This window comes from Dermacentor variabilis, chromosome 2 (assembly GCF_050947875.1).
Source record: "Dermacentor variabilis isolate Ectoservices chromosome 2, ASM5094787v1, whole genome shotgun sequence".
NCBI classification, from domain to species: Eukaryota; Metazoa; Arthropoda; class Arachnida; order Ixodida; family Ixodidae; genus Dermacentor; species Dermacentor variabilis.
Window position 1 is genome coordinate 60,777,795 of NC_134569.1, and position 15,189 is coordinate 60,792,983.

At 50.8% G+C, this 15,189-nt stretch overlaps 2 protein-coding genes across 2 annotated transcripts in view; one reads left to right on the top strand and one right to left on the bottom strand.

Moving 5' to 3' along the window:
* LOC142570331 (uncharacterized) overlaps positions 1 to 11,041 on the bottom strand; it is a 74,304-nt gene extending 63,263 nt beyond the window's left edge. The window contains exons 1-2 of the mRNA XM_075678721.1: positions 10,923 to 11,041; positions 10,540 to 10,667 (exon numbers count right to left, since the gene is read on the bottom strand). Of these exons, the coding sequence (XP_075534836.1) occupies positions 10,540 to 10,667; positions 10,923 to 11,041 (247 nt within the window). The remainder of the gene's footprint in view (positions 1 to 10,539; positions 10,668 to 10,922) is intronic.
* Positions 1 to 15,189, top strand: part of Mef2 (myocyte enhancer factor 2) — a 358,675-nt gene that overhangs the window by 58,279 nt on the left and 285,207 nt on the right. The gene's annotated exons all lie outside the window — the stretch shown is intronic.

The window sequence follows — 15,189 nt, forward strand, 5'->3', positions numbered from 1 at the left end:
ACTCCACGAATATCCTCGGGGATTTGCAATGTTTGAAAGAGAGTGTCCACGCTTTTAAACCATGCGGGCACTGTGGGATCCGCCTCTGGCATTGGAGCAAGAACTGCCTTCAATTCTTTCGCATACTCCCCCAGCTTGATACCCGACAACTGCCTCTGCCCGCGCTGTGCATCCACCAGCGGCTGTAGCTGCATTTGAGTGAGTTTAATTTTTTCCATCTCTAGCATGAGTCTCAGCTTCTCTAGCTCAAACACTTCTTTTGTGAGCAACTGCTCGCGCGGTCCAATGGGTACATTCTCCCTTTCCTCACCAGTCCCAGCGGCAGCCATGTCGCTCTCCGCCATCCTGAGACGTCCTACAAACTTATCTTTTTCTCGAACTATCACTCGAAAAATCGCCCGACAGAGTGGACCAAGAGACAACAGACAAGTGCCCTACCTTGACCACTCCTGTCTCCGCCGCCTGGACTGCCTCTCCGGGGTGTTGGCCCTCCTGGGTGCTCCTGACCGCTCTCTGTCGCAGCGACCGCTGATAGTTGTCCGGTGCGAAACTAATCCGCAAACTTCCAGTTCTTTTTTTTTTTTCCAGGCTGCTCACTGCTCTCGAATTCCACGTCGCCACCGTCGCTATGCCGCCCTCGACAACACCTGCGCTCCTGCGGTTCTCCCCGTCAGGCTTGCCGACTCGAACTCCGCGGCGCTGCGTCGCTGTGCCACCTGTGACGTCACCTGCGCTCCTGCGGTTCACCCTGTCAGTCTTCCTGACTCGAACTCCGCTGCGCTGCGTCGCTGTGCCACCTGTGACGTCACCTGCGCTCCTGCGGTTCACCCTGTCAGTCTTCCTGACTCGAACTCCGCTGCGCTGCGTCACTATCCCACCTGTGGCATCTCCGGCATTGCTGTGGTGCACGTCTCCGGGATTTCTGCAGCTCCGCTCAGCAACAATGAGCCTGCTGCTGACTGTTCAGCTTGCAGCCTTACTCGTAGCTTGCGGCGCCGTCCTTCCGACGCTGATGTCGTGTCCTTTCTTGGGGCCTCCAAATGCTCTCCCGCCTGCTTGCTCTCCGCTCACGCAACCAACACGTCACTTGCCCTCAGTAGAAAGACGTCGCGATCCTGTCGACTGCGCCAGTTGATGTTCGCCTCGATGTCAGTGAGGAAAACTTGAAGATATTATGGATGTCGCGAAGTCACCTTACAGTGGGCAAGCCAGTGACGCTGATTGGAATGGGGTTAACTGTTTATTAACATAAAATAGGCAAGCGATAGAAAGGAAAGTATTTACACGGACATCACTACGAGTAACATGTTAGAATTTTGGTCTTCTTTCTTAGCCGAATCTCCACCGAATCCTCTCCAACGGCCCCGCACGCACCTAAAAGCATCCCCAGCAACCCCCTCGCCCCATCGTTCGTCCAATCACACTGCGGTGTGCACAGCGTGCACACAACGGGGCTCCAAGGTGACACTATCGGGAGTTCCAATACGTCCAGGCCGTTGCCACAAATCCTCTGCAGTGCAACGAGTCCCCTTTTGTCTCACAACCTCGCAACAGACACACTTCCCCGAAGAAAGCACTTCCACGCTCTGTTGGGGCATCTGGACAGTTCGCGAATGTCTCGGCATAGTGCGGTTCAGCGACGAGGGGTTGACTTCAAGGCCAGGGCACTGCTTCCGCGAACCGACTGGCGGAAGCCCGACACACAGTCACCCCGCTTACGCGCTCTTCGTTGACCGCGGGTCCCCCATCCCCGATGGCTATAAATCGCCGCCGTCTTGGTGTCGAACCACGCGTCTCTTTTGACCGCCCCGCGCGACCCTTGCATGCAGCCGTCCGCACAAACAATGCCGAACTCCACTCATTCCTTGCTCATTCATAAGACGTTCTGCGCAATAATATCACCTCAATTCAACATCCTTAGTGAAGGCCAGAGTAATGTGCGAGTTTTCGTTTGCATCACAGGCAATACTGCCACCCTATTCGCGCGATTGCTCACCGTAGGCATCATCATCGCCAAAAACGACGTGATGCGCGACACACAGCCCAAATGTTCTGCGGGCTGAAACACTATGCTTCTCTCCAGCCGTGCCTCGTGCCACCGAGGAAGCGGTGCCCATTGAATGACTGGCAATTCACCGTATAGCTGCGCTTCTCGCCGAGCCGTAGTCCACGAAAAGCATACGCCGTCACATCACGCATCACGCTGTTCTCGCACGGTTGTTGGGGTGCGAGGATCGCCGATGACCTCGTTTGGCTTTCAGCGAGGAAGTTTACTGACGACGCCGTGATGAACGGCCGTGGAAGAAACGTGCACTGGACGCAGTCCAGGACTGACGCTGAGGTCAGTGCCCTGCTAAAGGTTTACAGCATAGGGGCCGAGCTGCCACTTCGTTTTCAACACTTCACCAATGCGTCCCGCGTACAATGCCAAGAAGGGCGGCGGATGTCGCACAAACACAAGCACTTCGTGGCTGCGTTCCTAATCACGTATTCCATTGCGTAATGAAGCCGAGCGCCAACATGACATGCGCAATGCACCGGAAACATCACCCTTGTGGCGTGCTATAGAACGGGTCACCTGACGTTCATCCAGGACACACTACAGGCGAGGAACAAGGTGCTCGCGGTACGACTCGTGGAGAGCCGTTGTGAGCATGGCGTGGAGGGGCGCTTCGTTGCCGATGGTTCGAAGATGTTCGAGTCCCGCGTTTCCGGACACGATCCCACCACCACCGAACGCGCAGGACGCGCACGGCGCCTCCGAAGCGGCTCGTATAGCTTTCCGTGCCGAGGGCGTCCGGCGGATCGCTTCGGTGCCGGGCGAACTTCGGGCATCGCTCGCGAGCTCCGTTCTGCCTGGCGCTCGCCGTTCGGTGCCGAAGAGGTGTGTGCGTGCGTGCGTGTGTGTGTGTGGTGCTGCGCTGCGCTTGGGCCACTCTGGGAAACTTCTAATTCCAGAGGCGGCAGCAGCGCCTGCTTCTATTTTCCAAGGCGACCCTTCGTTATTATTTTGGGGGACGCCGAAACTGGCTGGACCTTATTCCGGCGCGTTTATTTTGGTGCCGCGCGGTCCGTTTTGGTGCGAGTTTCGGTAAGCCTCACGCACCCCGCGGTCCTAACCGCGATCCTCGGCGACTGCTGGATTTACTCCGCGGACACACCGGCACGCGCACACGCGGCCGAGCGCGTGCACGCGTGTCTCGGAGCCGTTTCCGTCGCGGGAGTCCGACCTCGGCCGCGTGGGGGTCACGTGTCCCGGGCTCGGCCGTCTCGGCCGAGTGTTGCGTAACAGGCGTCGCGATGTGCAATGCCTCGCCGGGTTTCGGCATGATGGCGTGGGTTTCGCGCTTGAAGTGGGCTAAGCCACATGTATGCAGGGTCGGTGCCGTAGCTGCGCGGTCTCGACACGTGCTCGGTAGAGAACTGAGAAGTGCGACAGTCTGAAAATTGCGTTCGAAGTGTTTGTGGCAAGGCGCAAAAGAAACTATGACACCAAGAAAACGCGAGAAAAAAGAAATATTTAGTTTTAAACGCAGCAATTATGGAAAGGCATGCCTCTTTAGGGCAGCAATGTTAAGTACCGACCACGAACAGAACATTTGGTCAGGAATATTTGTTTTATTAGTTTTTTAAATGTTGTCAATATGTTAACGTATCTACGTTGTCCGCTGAACGTCGTTATTACGTCGCTGAACGTCGGCAGCTTTGTATATAAATAAATAAATAAATAAATAAATAAATAAATAAATAAATAAATACACTGTGGCAGCTCCACAACTGTGCCCCTCCATTTCATAGCACTGGCAAGGACAGAATACCCTCGACAACCCACGCATATCTATTATCTCTCCCTCGCGCCTCCACATCTCTTCATTTGGCGGCACTCGTCTCTCTGCAAGCCATAGTGCTCTGTCTCAACTACCTCGCCGGGCTAGCCTTTCCGTAGCGATGCTTCGCAGTTTGCCATTCGGGATAGAGAGAAAACTAGGTTCACGCATTAACACAGCCTCCGCAGTATATTTTAGGCATTCACTGAATGCCAAAAGAACCTTTCTCTGTTAGAGTCTTAGTCGTGATCGTATATTAGCTCAAGGAAAACAAGTTTAAATCTTTCCGTACGACTTGCTCCGAGCGACAACGTCCTAAAAAAATGGTTTACGCTCTTTGAGGCCGCGTCTACAGTCTGCAAACGACAATCGTCATCAGCCTTGCTTGTATTTCCTCCCTCGAAAAGACTGCACTCGATATTTTCTTGTCAGGAATGCGGTGTAACGCTGATGACGAACAAGGAAAGGCACGCAAAGTAAATGGTGATTATCGTTTGGAGATAAGATAAGCCCAACGTTTTTCTTAGAGTACACGTGAGCGGATTACAGTACGTCTTGGCCGGTAAAGTATAGCAAGGGTTCGACTCTCTTTTCAAGCAGTGGCTGTGCTCCCCTGTTTAGTACATCCGTGGAGAGAGCGTGCTTAAATAAAGCAGCGCGTCGTACCGAAGCCCGAGCAAGAAAGTGTCTGCAACTCAGGGACCACGTGTCACTTAGCCCGTGTACGCAGATGCGCTGCGATTCACTTGTGCGCTTCCGTGAAATGAGTACAAATGGTTGCATACAGATGCTCCCTTAAATGTGATCCCAAATGAGGAGCAGGGCCATGAAAATGCTGCGCACTGTTGTTACCGTGGTGGCCCCTTTTTCTGGGGCTTCTTACACACTATTCAAGTTTAAAGAACCTGTAGGCAATAATGAATGAGTTCTCCGCACTACATTTTTTTCCGGTGCTGCACAGGCTTTAACCCCCGAATAGACGTCAATTACAACGGTTCGTGATTATTACGCGGTAGGATGAGAGACAAGATGTACAACATACTCAAGTAATTAAGCCTGCCGCAACCTCAGCGGCAACCATATGGAAAGTTCTCCCGAGGCATTTACGGCGCGGCGCCATGACCCGTCCTCGGCACGCGTGTATCTTGCAAAGTGCCACAATCACGTTGCCATTATTCCTAAAACGTATATCATGGCATATCCGTCTTGGTTGCCACGTCGTGAAACACCATTCTGCCTATTGCTCATAGCTCGATCATTGCGAAAGGCCACATGGAACGCTGAAGAGCAGCGCTGAAAATACGCAGCAAACATGTTCCATGGCCCGTGCTCACAAAGTTCTTAATACGCTCGTAAGAAAGGGGTGCCAGCCAATCGTCATAGCGGACATATTATTATCGAAGGCCACTGGCCAATGACAACTCTTACGAACAAAAAGCCTCGTAAGTTCAGTTTCATGTTCTTTGCTCTTTGCACGAATAAGTCACGAAGTCGCGGTCTAACGAGTACAGGAGAAGCTGGTAAGGTGATGCCTACTCTTTGCGACAATACAAGGCATCCCCGGAAAAGGCAGACTGCGCATGCAACTGGATTCTTTCTTACGAAATAACTTGAGGTTAAAGATAGAACCTGTGTACCCCTGAAGATGGTATTTTTGTTGTTTTGCTGTTCCCAGTTGCTTCACGCAAAGGTCATGAACAGGCAGCAGAGGTACGTACTGCGGCTCCGGATTGGCCAAGGCACGCCACCAATGAGACAGTCATGACCGCTCTTATTGCGTAACCGTGAAGGACGGAAGCCGCGAACGACTGCCTTTCTGGCGTCACGATCAATGATGACGCACGTGATTACGTAACGAGATTTAGCTGAGGGTTAAATTCTACGCGTTCGATGCAGCAATGTCAAGACGCGTGCGGTGATGGAACGGGCTCTGCAGCCAAAGGCGTGCACCTTGAAAGACAGGCTAATCAGCTCCGGTTGAGCTTCAGAACTTCAGGCTTGAGGTTTTACACTACATGCCATTTTTCGGAAGATTCTTGAAAAAAAAAAGAAATATGAGAAAAAAGGGAAGAAGATGCGACTACTTTGTTTTACGGGTGTATGAAAGCGCCAACAAATGCGCTCGCATGATGACGAAAACAAAGCTGGTAACACGACCGATATGATGACGACGATGAATGAAATACATTTTACAGGAAGGAAGGAAGGAAAAAAATGGAGGAGGAAGGCAGGGAGGTTAACCAGTATAGCCTAACCGGTTTGCTACCCTACACATGGGAGCGGGATGGGGGGGATGAAAGATGGCGACAAGAGATAGAGAGCACATAACACTGCACACACATCGTTGGTTACAGTCTGTCACTCTTGCGCGGTACGTGACATCACTGTTACAGCCGCTTGTCCAATCCCGTCTCCTTCATAAACCGAAGTAGTCCCTTCGTCGCCTTCAGCTGCGATGTCTTCTGTCGGCGATATGTGAAAATGGTTGCAACTGACAATGGTCTATTGTCAAGGTGCGCTAGAACGGACGCCATGGACTGTCTCTGAACATTATATTTAGGACAGTCGCACAGAATGTGTTCCAGCGTCTCCTCGCAAAGACAGGCATTGCAGCGAGCGTTGTCGGCCATTCCAATGCGAAACGAGTAAGACTTCGTGAAGGCCACCCCTAGCCATAAGCGATAAAGCAGGGTGGCCTCACTTCTGCGGAGTCCAGTTGGCATACAGAGATGCATCAAGGAGGGCAGGTCGTGTTGACAATTGCTTCGGTTGGTCTGGCTGCTTGGTGTGCACCATAGAGAGAGCGTGATCTCCCGTGCAAGCACTTGAAGTCTGCTGCGTCGGACCGTGAAAGTGGCATGGCCTCTTCCTGTGTGTCTTCAAGCGCTGTCCGAGCGCCTTTATCGGCGTCTTCATTTCCTATGACGCCGCAGTGACTTGGCAGCCACTGAAACGTCACGTGATGTCCTTTCTCATGTGATGTATGGAGTAGGCATCTAATATCGAGCACGAGCTGTTCAAATGGCCCGCGACGCAGAGCTGATAGCACAGACTGTAGGGCTGCCTTTGAGTAACTGAAAATTGACCATTGTCGATGTGGTTCCCGATTGACGAAACAAAGTGCAGCGCGAAGAGCAGATATATAGTTCCGCAGATGTAAATGTCGTTGGGTGCTCAGTCCTAAAGCTGATGGTAATACCTCTTGCTGGGACGACCACAGCACCGGCCGAACACTGGATGTTTGTGGAACCATCAGTATAAATATGTGCACTGTCCGCGTACCTCTCGTGCAGAAGAAGCAGAGACAATTGTTTCAGCCCAGGCGACGACAGCTCATACTTTTTCCCGATTCCTGGTACGCTGAGATGGACTGTGGGGCTGGCAAGGCACCAAGGGGGCATCGATGGTTTAGATGCAGCGGTGAAGCCCGAGGGAAGTTTGTCGTTGTACTTGGCGATAGTTTTAGAGAATGATGCTTGGTGCCTGTCTGAAGGTAGTGTTGCAAGGTGGTGATAGAAGGCACGTGCAAAATGTCTGATATGCGTTCTCAGGGCTTCCACCGTGATGTGAGTTTGCATTGGATGGTCCCGAGCAATCGCAATAGTTGCCTCAGTTGACGTGCATCTGGGCAAACCAAGACAAACTCTGAGTGCTTGAGCTTGTGCTGCCTGCGGAACACGAATATTCTCTTGCAGGTGCTGTTCAGTACAGGTGGGCTGTATCTTAAAGAACCGAGAAAGAGAGCTCTGTAGAGTCTCAGCATTGCGTCTACTGACATCCCCCACGTCTTTCCTATCAAGTATTTAAACAACTGGGAGGTTGCTGTCAGGCGCCGTTTCATGTAGGCCACGTGCGGGGTCACACAGAGGTCTCGGTCGCTAATTACGCCAAGAAATCTGTGGGCTCTGACATAGAAAATGGTCCGCCCGTTGATTGAGATGACATAAGGCGTCATTGGTTTGCGAGTAAATGCCACTAGGGCGCATTTTTCTGGTGATATGCTGAGACCTTGTTCACACAAGTAGCTCGCTGTCAAAGTAGCCGCTCTTTGAAGCCGTGCACGTATTTGAGGACGTGTGACTGCCGAAGTCCAGACACAGATGTTGTCTACGTATATTGAAATTTTGGTGGTAGTTGGCAAGTGTTCAGCAAGCCCAATAAGAGCGAGGTTGAATAGCGTCGGGCTGAGAGCACCGCCTTGAGGAACGACCCTGCTGGTACAGCGTCGCGTAGTTGGGCTATCGTCAGTTAACACATAGAATGATCTTGCAGATAGGTAACTTGCAATCCACAAAAATACTCAACCACCTAGGCCAACCGTCACAAGAGCGTCGAGAATAGCCTCATGTAATACGTTATCGTATGCCCCATTCACATCTAAAAATAAAGCTGCAGATAAACGTTTACGGGACCTTTCGTGCTGGACATATGAAACGAGATCAACTACATTGTCGATCGAAGAGCGGTCACGTCGGAAACCAGCCATGGAATTCGGATAAATCTTGTAGTCTTCAAGGTGCCATTCCAGGCGGCCAAGGATCATCCGTTCCATTATCTTTCCTACACAGCTGGCTAACGCTATCGGGCGGTAAGAGGTGAGCTCTAGCGGGGATTTGCCCTGCTTCAAGATTGGCACCAGGCGGCTCACTTTCCATTCGTCAGGAACATTTCCCTCCTGCCATGAGGTGTTGTAGAGACTCAATAGTGCTATCCGTGCGGATTCTCCGAGATAGCACAAGGCTCGGTATGATATACCATCTGGTCCCGGACATGATGAGCGCCTGCAGAGAGCTAGTGCCGCCTCGAGCTCCTCCATTGTAAAAGGAAGGTCCATGCGGCAATCACGGGAATGGGGGACGTCATCTCGGGCTGGAGGATCTGGACGTGTCGCTTGGTCTGCCATCCGCGCAAAAAAGTCTTCTGCGACATCGATGTCTTGCCGCCCTTGGAAAAGCGCGAGCGCCTTGAATGGAAAACGCTGTTCCGGAAGGCAACGCAGACCTTGCACCGTTTTCCAAATGGGAGACAGCGGCTTGCGGGGGTCGAGTGTCTGGCAAAACGTTGCCCAACGTTCACACGCTATTCTATCCATTCGACGCTGAATCTTCTTTTCTATCCTCCTGGCTGCCCTAAGGTCATGGATTGATTTTGTACGCCGACATCGACGTTCCGCCCGGCGACGAAGTGCTCGAAGTCGCTCTAATTCTATGTCGAAGTCGTTTCGCGTGTAAGAGATCGTCGGCATGCGAGTGGCGTTTCGCATCGCATTTTTAATTGTTTGTTCTAACCTAGAGGGTAGGCCCTCGCGACAGGCATCTTCCATATCAGATTTGAAGATCTGAAGATTTGAAGATTTGAAGGAATCACCTATTAACCTATGGGAAAATACGGGGAAGCGGGATGTGGAAGCGGGATGGGGAATGGAAGGAAGGGGATGCGTAGTTTGTCTCCGACGAGACGAAACACGCCGTTCTCGATTGCAGGAGGTCGCAGGCTCAAAACCCACCTCGGACCATTGTCCACCAGTAAAAATGGACACAAGCTACCCTGACCCGACATTCGGCTTTCTTCAGGGGCGAACAGCATGGGAAAGGAACGAAATCCTAGGTACATATAATAAATAAATAAATAAATAAATAAATAAATAAATAAATAAATAAATAAATAAATAAATAAATAAATAAATAAATAATTTCGTCGTCATACAAAATCCGGTCGAAACCCTGCGGGGACTGACTAACATTGCTGATGGTGTGACAGTGCCAGAGTAGGTAGATAGAAAGTTCAAAACACACAAAGAAAGCAAAATAGGCCGGCTGTAAGAGCTCCTCTGCAGTTTTTCGCACAACCATGTACACTGCACGAAATAAAGAGAAATCTGGATACGAATGATTGCACACCGTTTCCGATTGCTTTCTAGTACATTATTCCCGGTTGCGAGATTACGAAATTAATTAACGTTGAACCAATTGCTTGGGCATTCACTTTGACCAAGGACTGAAGAGAACAGCTTTTGTAAACCCCATTGTGCAAGCTCGATAACGTTTTCGCAAGGGCAATTGACTTGTATCATAAGATGTACCGAATTAAAAAGTCCCTCTGTGCCTTTGAACCATTCAACGTGTGGTAATTTTCCATGCCCTGCAATCCCCGTACCATACGCCGGCCGATAGGGCGAGAACTTTCTACGCCCAGACACGCACAATTAGCAAACGCACCAACTGATCAGTGACCTCAAAGGCACGCCGGCTACAAGAACAACCTCGCCGTCACCGCGCAGCTCACAAAATCAAAGAAATGTCCCCGGTCGCACCATTGCAGCAGCGCGTCTCTCCACACCGCTTGCTCATAAAAAGATTTCTCACGCCATCATAACATCCTCGTCGCCTGATCAGTATTCATGCATTAAGCACTTACGGTGACTACAAGCTTTCAGAGAGGCAACATTAAGAGCGAAGTTGCGATATCGTTTTTTTTTTTCTAATATCTCTTGCGGTTTTTACGAGACAGATATCATCGCATCTACGGGCCGCCATCTCCGCAGACTGCCTGGACTGCTGACGTCAGCGGCAGACGATGACGCTCCGCTCCAGCAGACCACCGCGCAGCAGAAGCCGGATACGAGCGTCTCGCGTCGCCTCCCCAACGCCTCTGCCCCAACGTTCCCCAACGCCAGCTTCGCCTCAGTGTTACAGCCCCTGTGCCCCTTCACCTTGAGTCACGGCCTCGGACGTGCCGACTTGCAGTGACTTAAGATCGTCTCTCTTCGGCGGCAGGTCGTCTTCCCCACGCGTCTGCGTCACGACGCCTTTGTAGTCGTAACTCTTCGCCTTCCACTTTCTTCATTTTGTTTCGCTTTCTTTCACTCCTCCTCCCATACGGTCGCATCTGTCTCGTCCGCCTGTCTGGACTGCCGCCACCTCGCCACGTGCTGTCGTTAGGAAGACGCGCCGACGAGCGCGTTGCGTTAGCAGCGCTCGCCCGCCCCGTCCCGACCCACCCGCGGCGGCCAAGGGCGCATGACGAGCAGCCAATCGGCTTCACTTCATATCGGCCGGCTGGGCGCCCTTTCGTCACGGCTTCCGCCGAACGCACCGCTTCTTGGAAATCATTTCCTCGCGACCACGGCGGGCGGCTGAAGGCTCGAAGCTGCCAGCATAGGAACCCCGGGTGCGTGGCTTGCCACTCTCAGTCTTTCCGGGAGGCTTAGCCATCCGTCGGGCTCCCTAGCGCACGGCGTAGCTTCCTCTTCTTCTTTGCGACGGCCTGGCCCTCTGTTTACGTTCGCTCGGGCGCTCGCGCTTTTGGAGCAGCGCCAGTCTCGGACCTGCGTCTGCGTGCCTGCTTCTTTCCTGCTTTCCTGCAGGACTCCACTCGTTAGGCGCAAGCTCCGAGGCGCTGAGATGTCTGCTTTTATTTTTTCGCTTCGCCTTCTTCTGCTGCTCAACCACCCCTTGCAGCAACATGAGCGAACCATTCGTAGCTGCCCACGCGGACGTTGTGCCCTCGTTGCTGAAGAGTTGCCTTTAAGCGAGGAATCGCGAACGCGGTGGCGAACCCGTACACAGTGGTGTCGGAGAAAAAGGAAAGGGTGGGGGAGGAGGGGGGGGGAGTAAGCAGGGGCAGTCGCACCTCCCTCTCTATCCTTTACTTTGCTCCCACAGATTTGGCGGTCCGTGACACTGTAGATACTCGGCAAAGTAGCACTAGCACTGTGGTTGGTGAGTGACTACTCGGGCTATCCAAACAATTAGGGCAGAGGGACTCAGCAAGATGGAGACGAAGCGATCAGTAGAGTGGACGAACAAGACATGCCTCTCTCTGGAGGCAACGCTGCTGCGAGAGCACTTCCCTTCGTTAGGGCAACAAATGGGTAACCAAAGGGGCCAACTGGTCAAAGCTTTGGTTCCATGGCCATACTTAGTTCTACCCATATATATATATATATATATATATATATATATATATATATATATATATATATATATATATATATATATATATATATATATATATATATATATACACATATATATCAGGAGGGGGGCGGGGGCTAAGGGGGCCCTGCGCACCACCCCAAATTACGAGGCATAGCACCCCCCCCCCCTCCCCGCCCACGCACGCTATCACTCCTCACAAACATTCCTAAAGCGCCGCCAAATCGATGTTGAGACTTGACAGCTACTCGGCGGTCAACATTTTGCTGCCTTTTTCACTCCTTTTGGATGACGGTATTTATCGGCATCTCCTGGGGTGCGAAGGCCCCTTTTCTCATCGATTCAGCGCCCGCGCGATTAACTCGAGATGCATTTAGTTGTCACCATCTAGTCAACGGTCACGCGCATCGCTGTTGCTTCGTTAGTTGAACCTTCTTTGTTTAGACTGATCCAGGGACCAGGACCAGTTCGTGGTCAACTGGTCTGTATGCTCGAGGAACGAGTTGCGGCCGGAGAAAACGCCAATTGCGTTTAACTTTTCGTTTTGCTTCATTATCTCCTCGAGTGACGGCTCGCCGCGACGCTGGCAGGTCCTCGGAACCGTATGCTCGTGATATGGGTTAGATAAGGTGGAAAATAAAATAATGCGAGATAGCGTCCATAATCAAACCCTGCAATGACTCTTAAACTCATAAGCAATATGACTTTCACCCGTTATCTCGGCTGGTTTTTCCCTAATTCTACAGTACTTTTCGTGCAACATTGGCAACTGGAAAAAAGATTCGCAAGGAGTTCAGAAATTAAGCGATCTACTAAGGGAGAGAGTCAAGGCATCAGCCAAACAGGAAGGAAAATCGAAAATTAACAAATTTAACCGTTGTTTAGGAATATACTTATCGATTAACATCTTTTTGTTTAAACAGGAAGTAAAGAAAACGCCGCCGGAAGTGGAGAACAATTCCGCGTGTTTTGAATGACGCTTCTACAGTTATCAGTCGAGCCGCCTGACGTAGCCACTTCTCTGCTATGCTTATGTAGGTGTTTTTCTTACCTTCTCCGGTGGGCGCAGTACGTATAGAACGGCAGCGACCTGCGCTCCACGCGGTTGCACGGGACAGGCGGCCACGCATCGTTACGCAACGTCCCAAATAACAATACGAGTCAGTTGTGGCACTTAACTTGGCAGAGCACAAAACGAGGGATCCAAAAGAACTGTGATTGTTCCGCAAATATATGTTTCTGTGTAATTATTCCAGAGCTAATTCAAAAAAAGCTACTATAGCCGCGAGGCTGCATATAATTCGTACTTCAAACTTTTCCCGTTGCCCAAATAAGGCGGTAACCACAAAAATAAAATTATTAGCCCGTAATTTTATACGTTTTCCCTCGCCTATTATAGTTGAATGGCGAAAGCCTAATTCTTTATTGAACTGAAATAACATGCTTGCTTCTCTGCAACTATTTATTGTCAAGTTTCACTTCAGTTGGCAGTGAGGTTTCATGAGTAAATCGGTTTCAGCAGCGACATGAACTGCACCGCAGACTTCTGAATAGTGAAATGCTCAGACTCCATACACTTTGTCCATGTCTGTTGCACACCTAGTTGCTTACGCCGATGAAAAGACTCTTCGAGAACAGCAGACGCTCCGGAGGTACCAAGTACGACGCCACTTTGAAAAGGCCGCATGACGACGATTTTGTTTGCGTCGGTGATCGGCTGGCGGAGTAACACAACCCCGCGCGGTCCGTTTTGCCCAGTAAAGGAGAGGTGTATCCCACTGACACACCTGTGAAATACACCTTATTTAATTTCTCTTTTGTGGGTTTACGCGTCTTTATGGAGAATGGTTTCCCGAAAAGAAATCCTGGGTACGTGCCTGATATATATATATATATTTTTCCGCGGCACGAAAGGAAGCCGTCTGCGCTTCGCTGTCCCTACGTTATACGATTCACCATCGCAACGCATATCTTTACCAATGTTCACTTATCACTGAATCGCATTCCCCTTGACCGCTTGCATCGTGTTGCCTTTGTGAGGTTGGCGAGAGAAAAAATGCCTCTGTTTTCGGCCCAGGGGCGTTGCCTACGTAGACGCATCGGACTCCCTTATAGCAAGAGTGTTGCCGTCCTGTTTCTTCCTGGTGTAGCACTCGGCCTGCTCCGGCCCAAAGCGATGAGGTCGTGGACAACAGAGCCACGTAACAGGACTCCCTTCGTTTCGACTTTATACGAATTCCCTTCTTTCGTCGTCGTGCGCTTGGCCACCCACGCGCCAGTCATTAAAGCGTGGATGCGCGTCAAAGGTTGGAAGTAGGGTATGGAATCGCGTGCACAGCGCAATTTACTTCTCCCCCTGCGCCTCCGTTCGCCGACTGAGGATGCATACGTGTAGTGTGTACGAGCAACTGGCCGTATACAAATTATGCACGAAAGACGGCGTACACCCATTTAATGTCGACTGGTGATGACGCGCGACAAAACCTATTTATTTATTTATTTATTTATTTATTTATTTATTTATTTATTTATTTATTACGTGAGCAAATGAATAAACCTTGAAATTCTCTGCCCATTTAATTGTTAATTGCAGCAATGTGCATGCTGCAAGCTACAAAAGGTAGTCCGCCCTGGTCCCTTGAAGATCAAACGCCGCAGTAAAATTCTTCCCGTTCTGAGAATCGAACCCCGGACCAACGCAAGACGAGGGCAGTCGCAACACCAACCGAGCTGCAGTAGCAGCTAAGTAACATATCGCTACCCCGAATTCATGAATAAACGTAGGCGCAGATCGCTCAGAAATGAGTATTAATAACTGAATGTTTAAACAATTAAGTATAGATATAACTACAAGTAAGTTATGCTATATTGCTTAACTACTGTTTCTACATATTATAATCATGCCCTCTTATATTATTAATCCATTTGTCGGCATGTAGCTTGCATTATCATCATGCCGTCACACGCTTATTACTTGTTCATGCGTGAAATGTGATTACTCGAACCGGGGGTTGCACGCCTCCAAGCGCACCACCTTGTCGCCCATTAAACCACGCCCTTTCTCGAGACGGGAGTTTAGCTCCCAGGATTTTAGGAAAGAAGTGGGGTAACGGTGTGCGTGGCGAACAGAACATGTCGGTGATAACGAGCGTTCCCTCACGCAAACACGACGCCGCAATTCAATCCGGGAAATCTCTGCCCCGGATAAATGGTCCAAATCGGATTTGTGTTTCTCGCCGCTACCTCACGAGGGGCCTTGTTAGCGGCGAATGTTAGCGGCACACGCGTAGGAGGCAAGTGCGCGTGGCCTATGACACTTTAGCAGAGCCAGTGATTGTGTGTTTTCCGAAACTGTCGCAGTTGTTAGAAGGAACCACTCTCTCGATGACGCGTCCTAATGCAACTTGTCCCCTGACGTCTTCGTT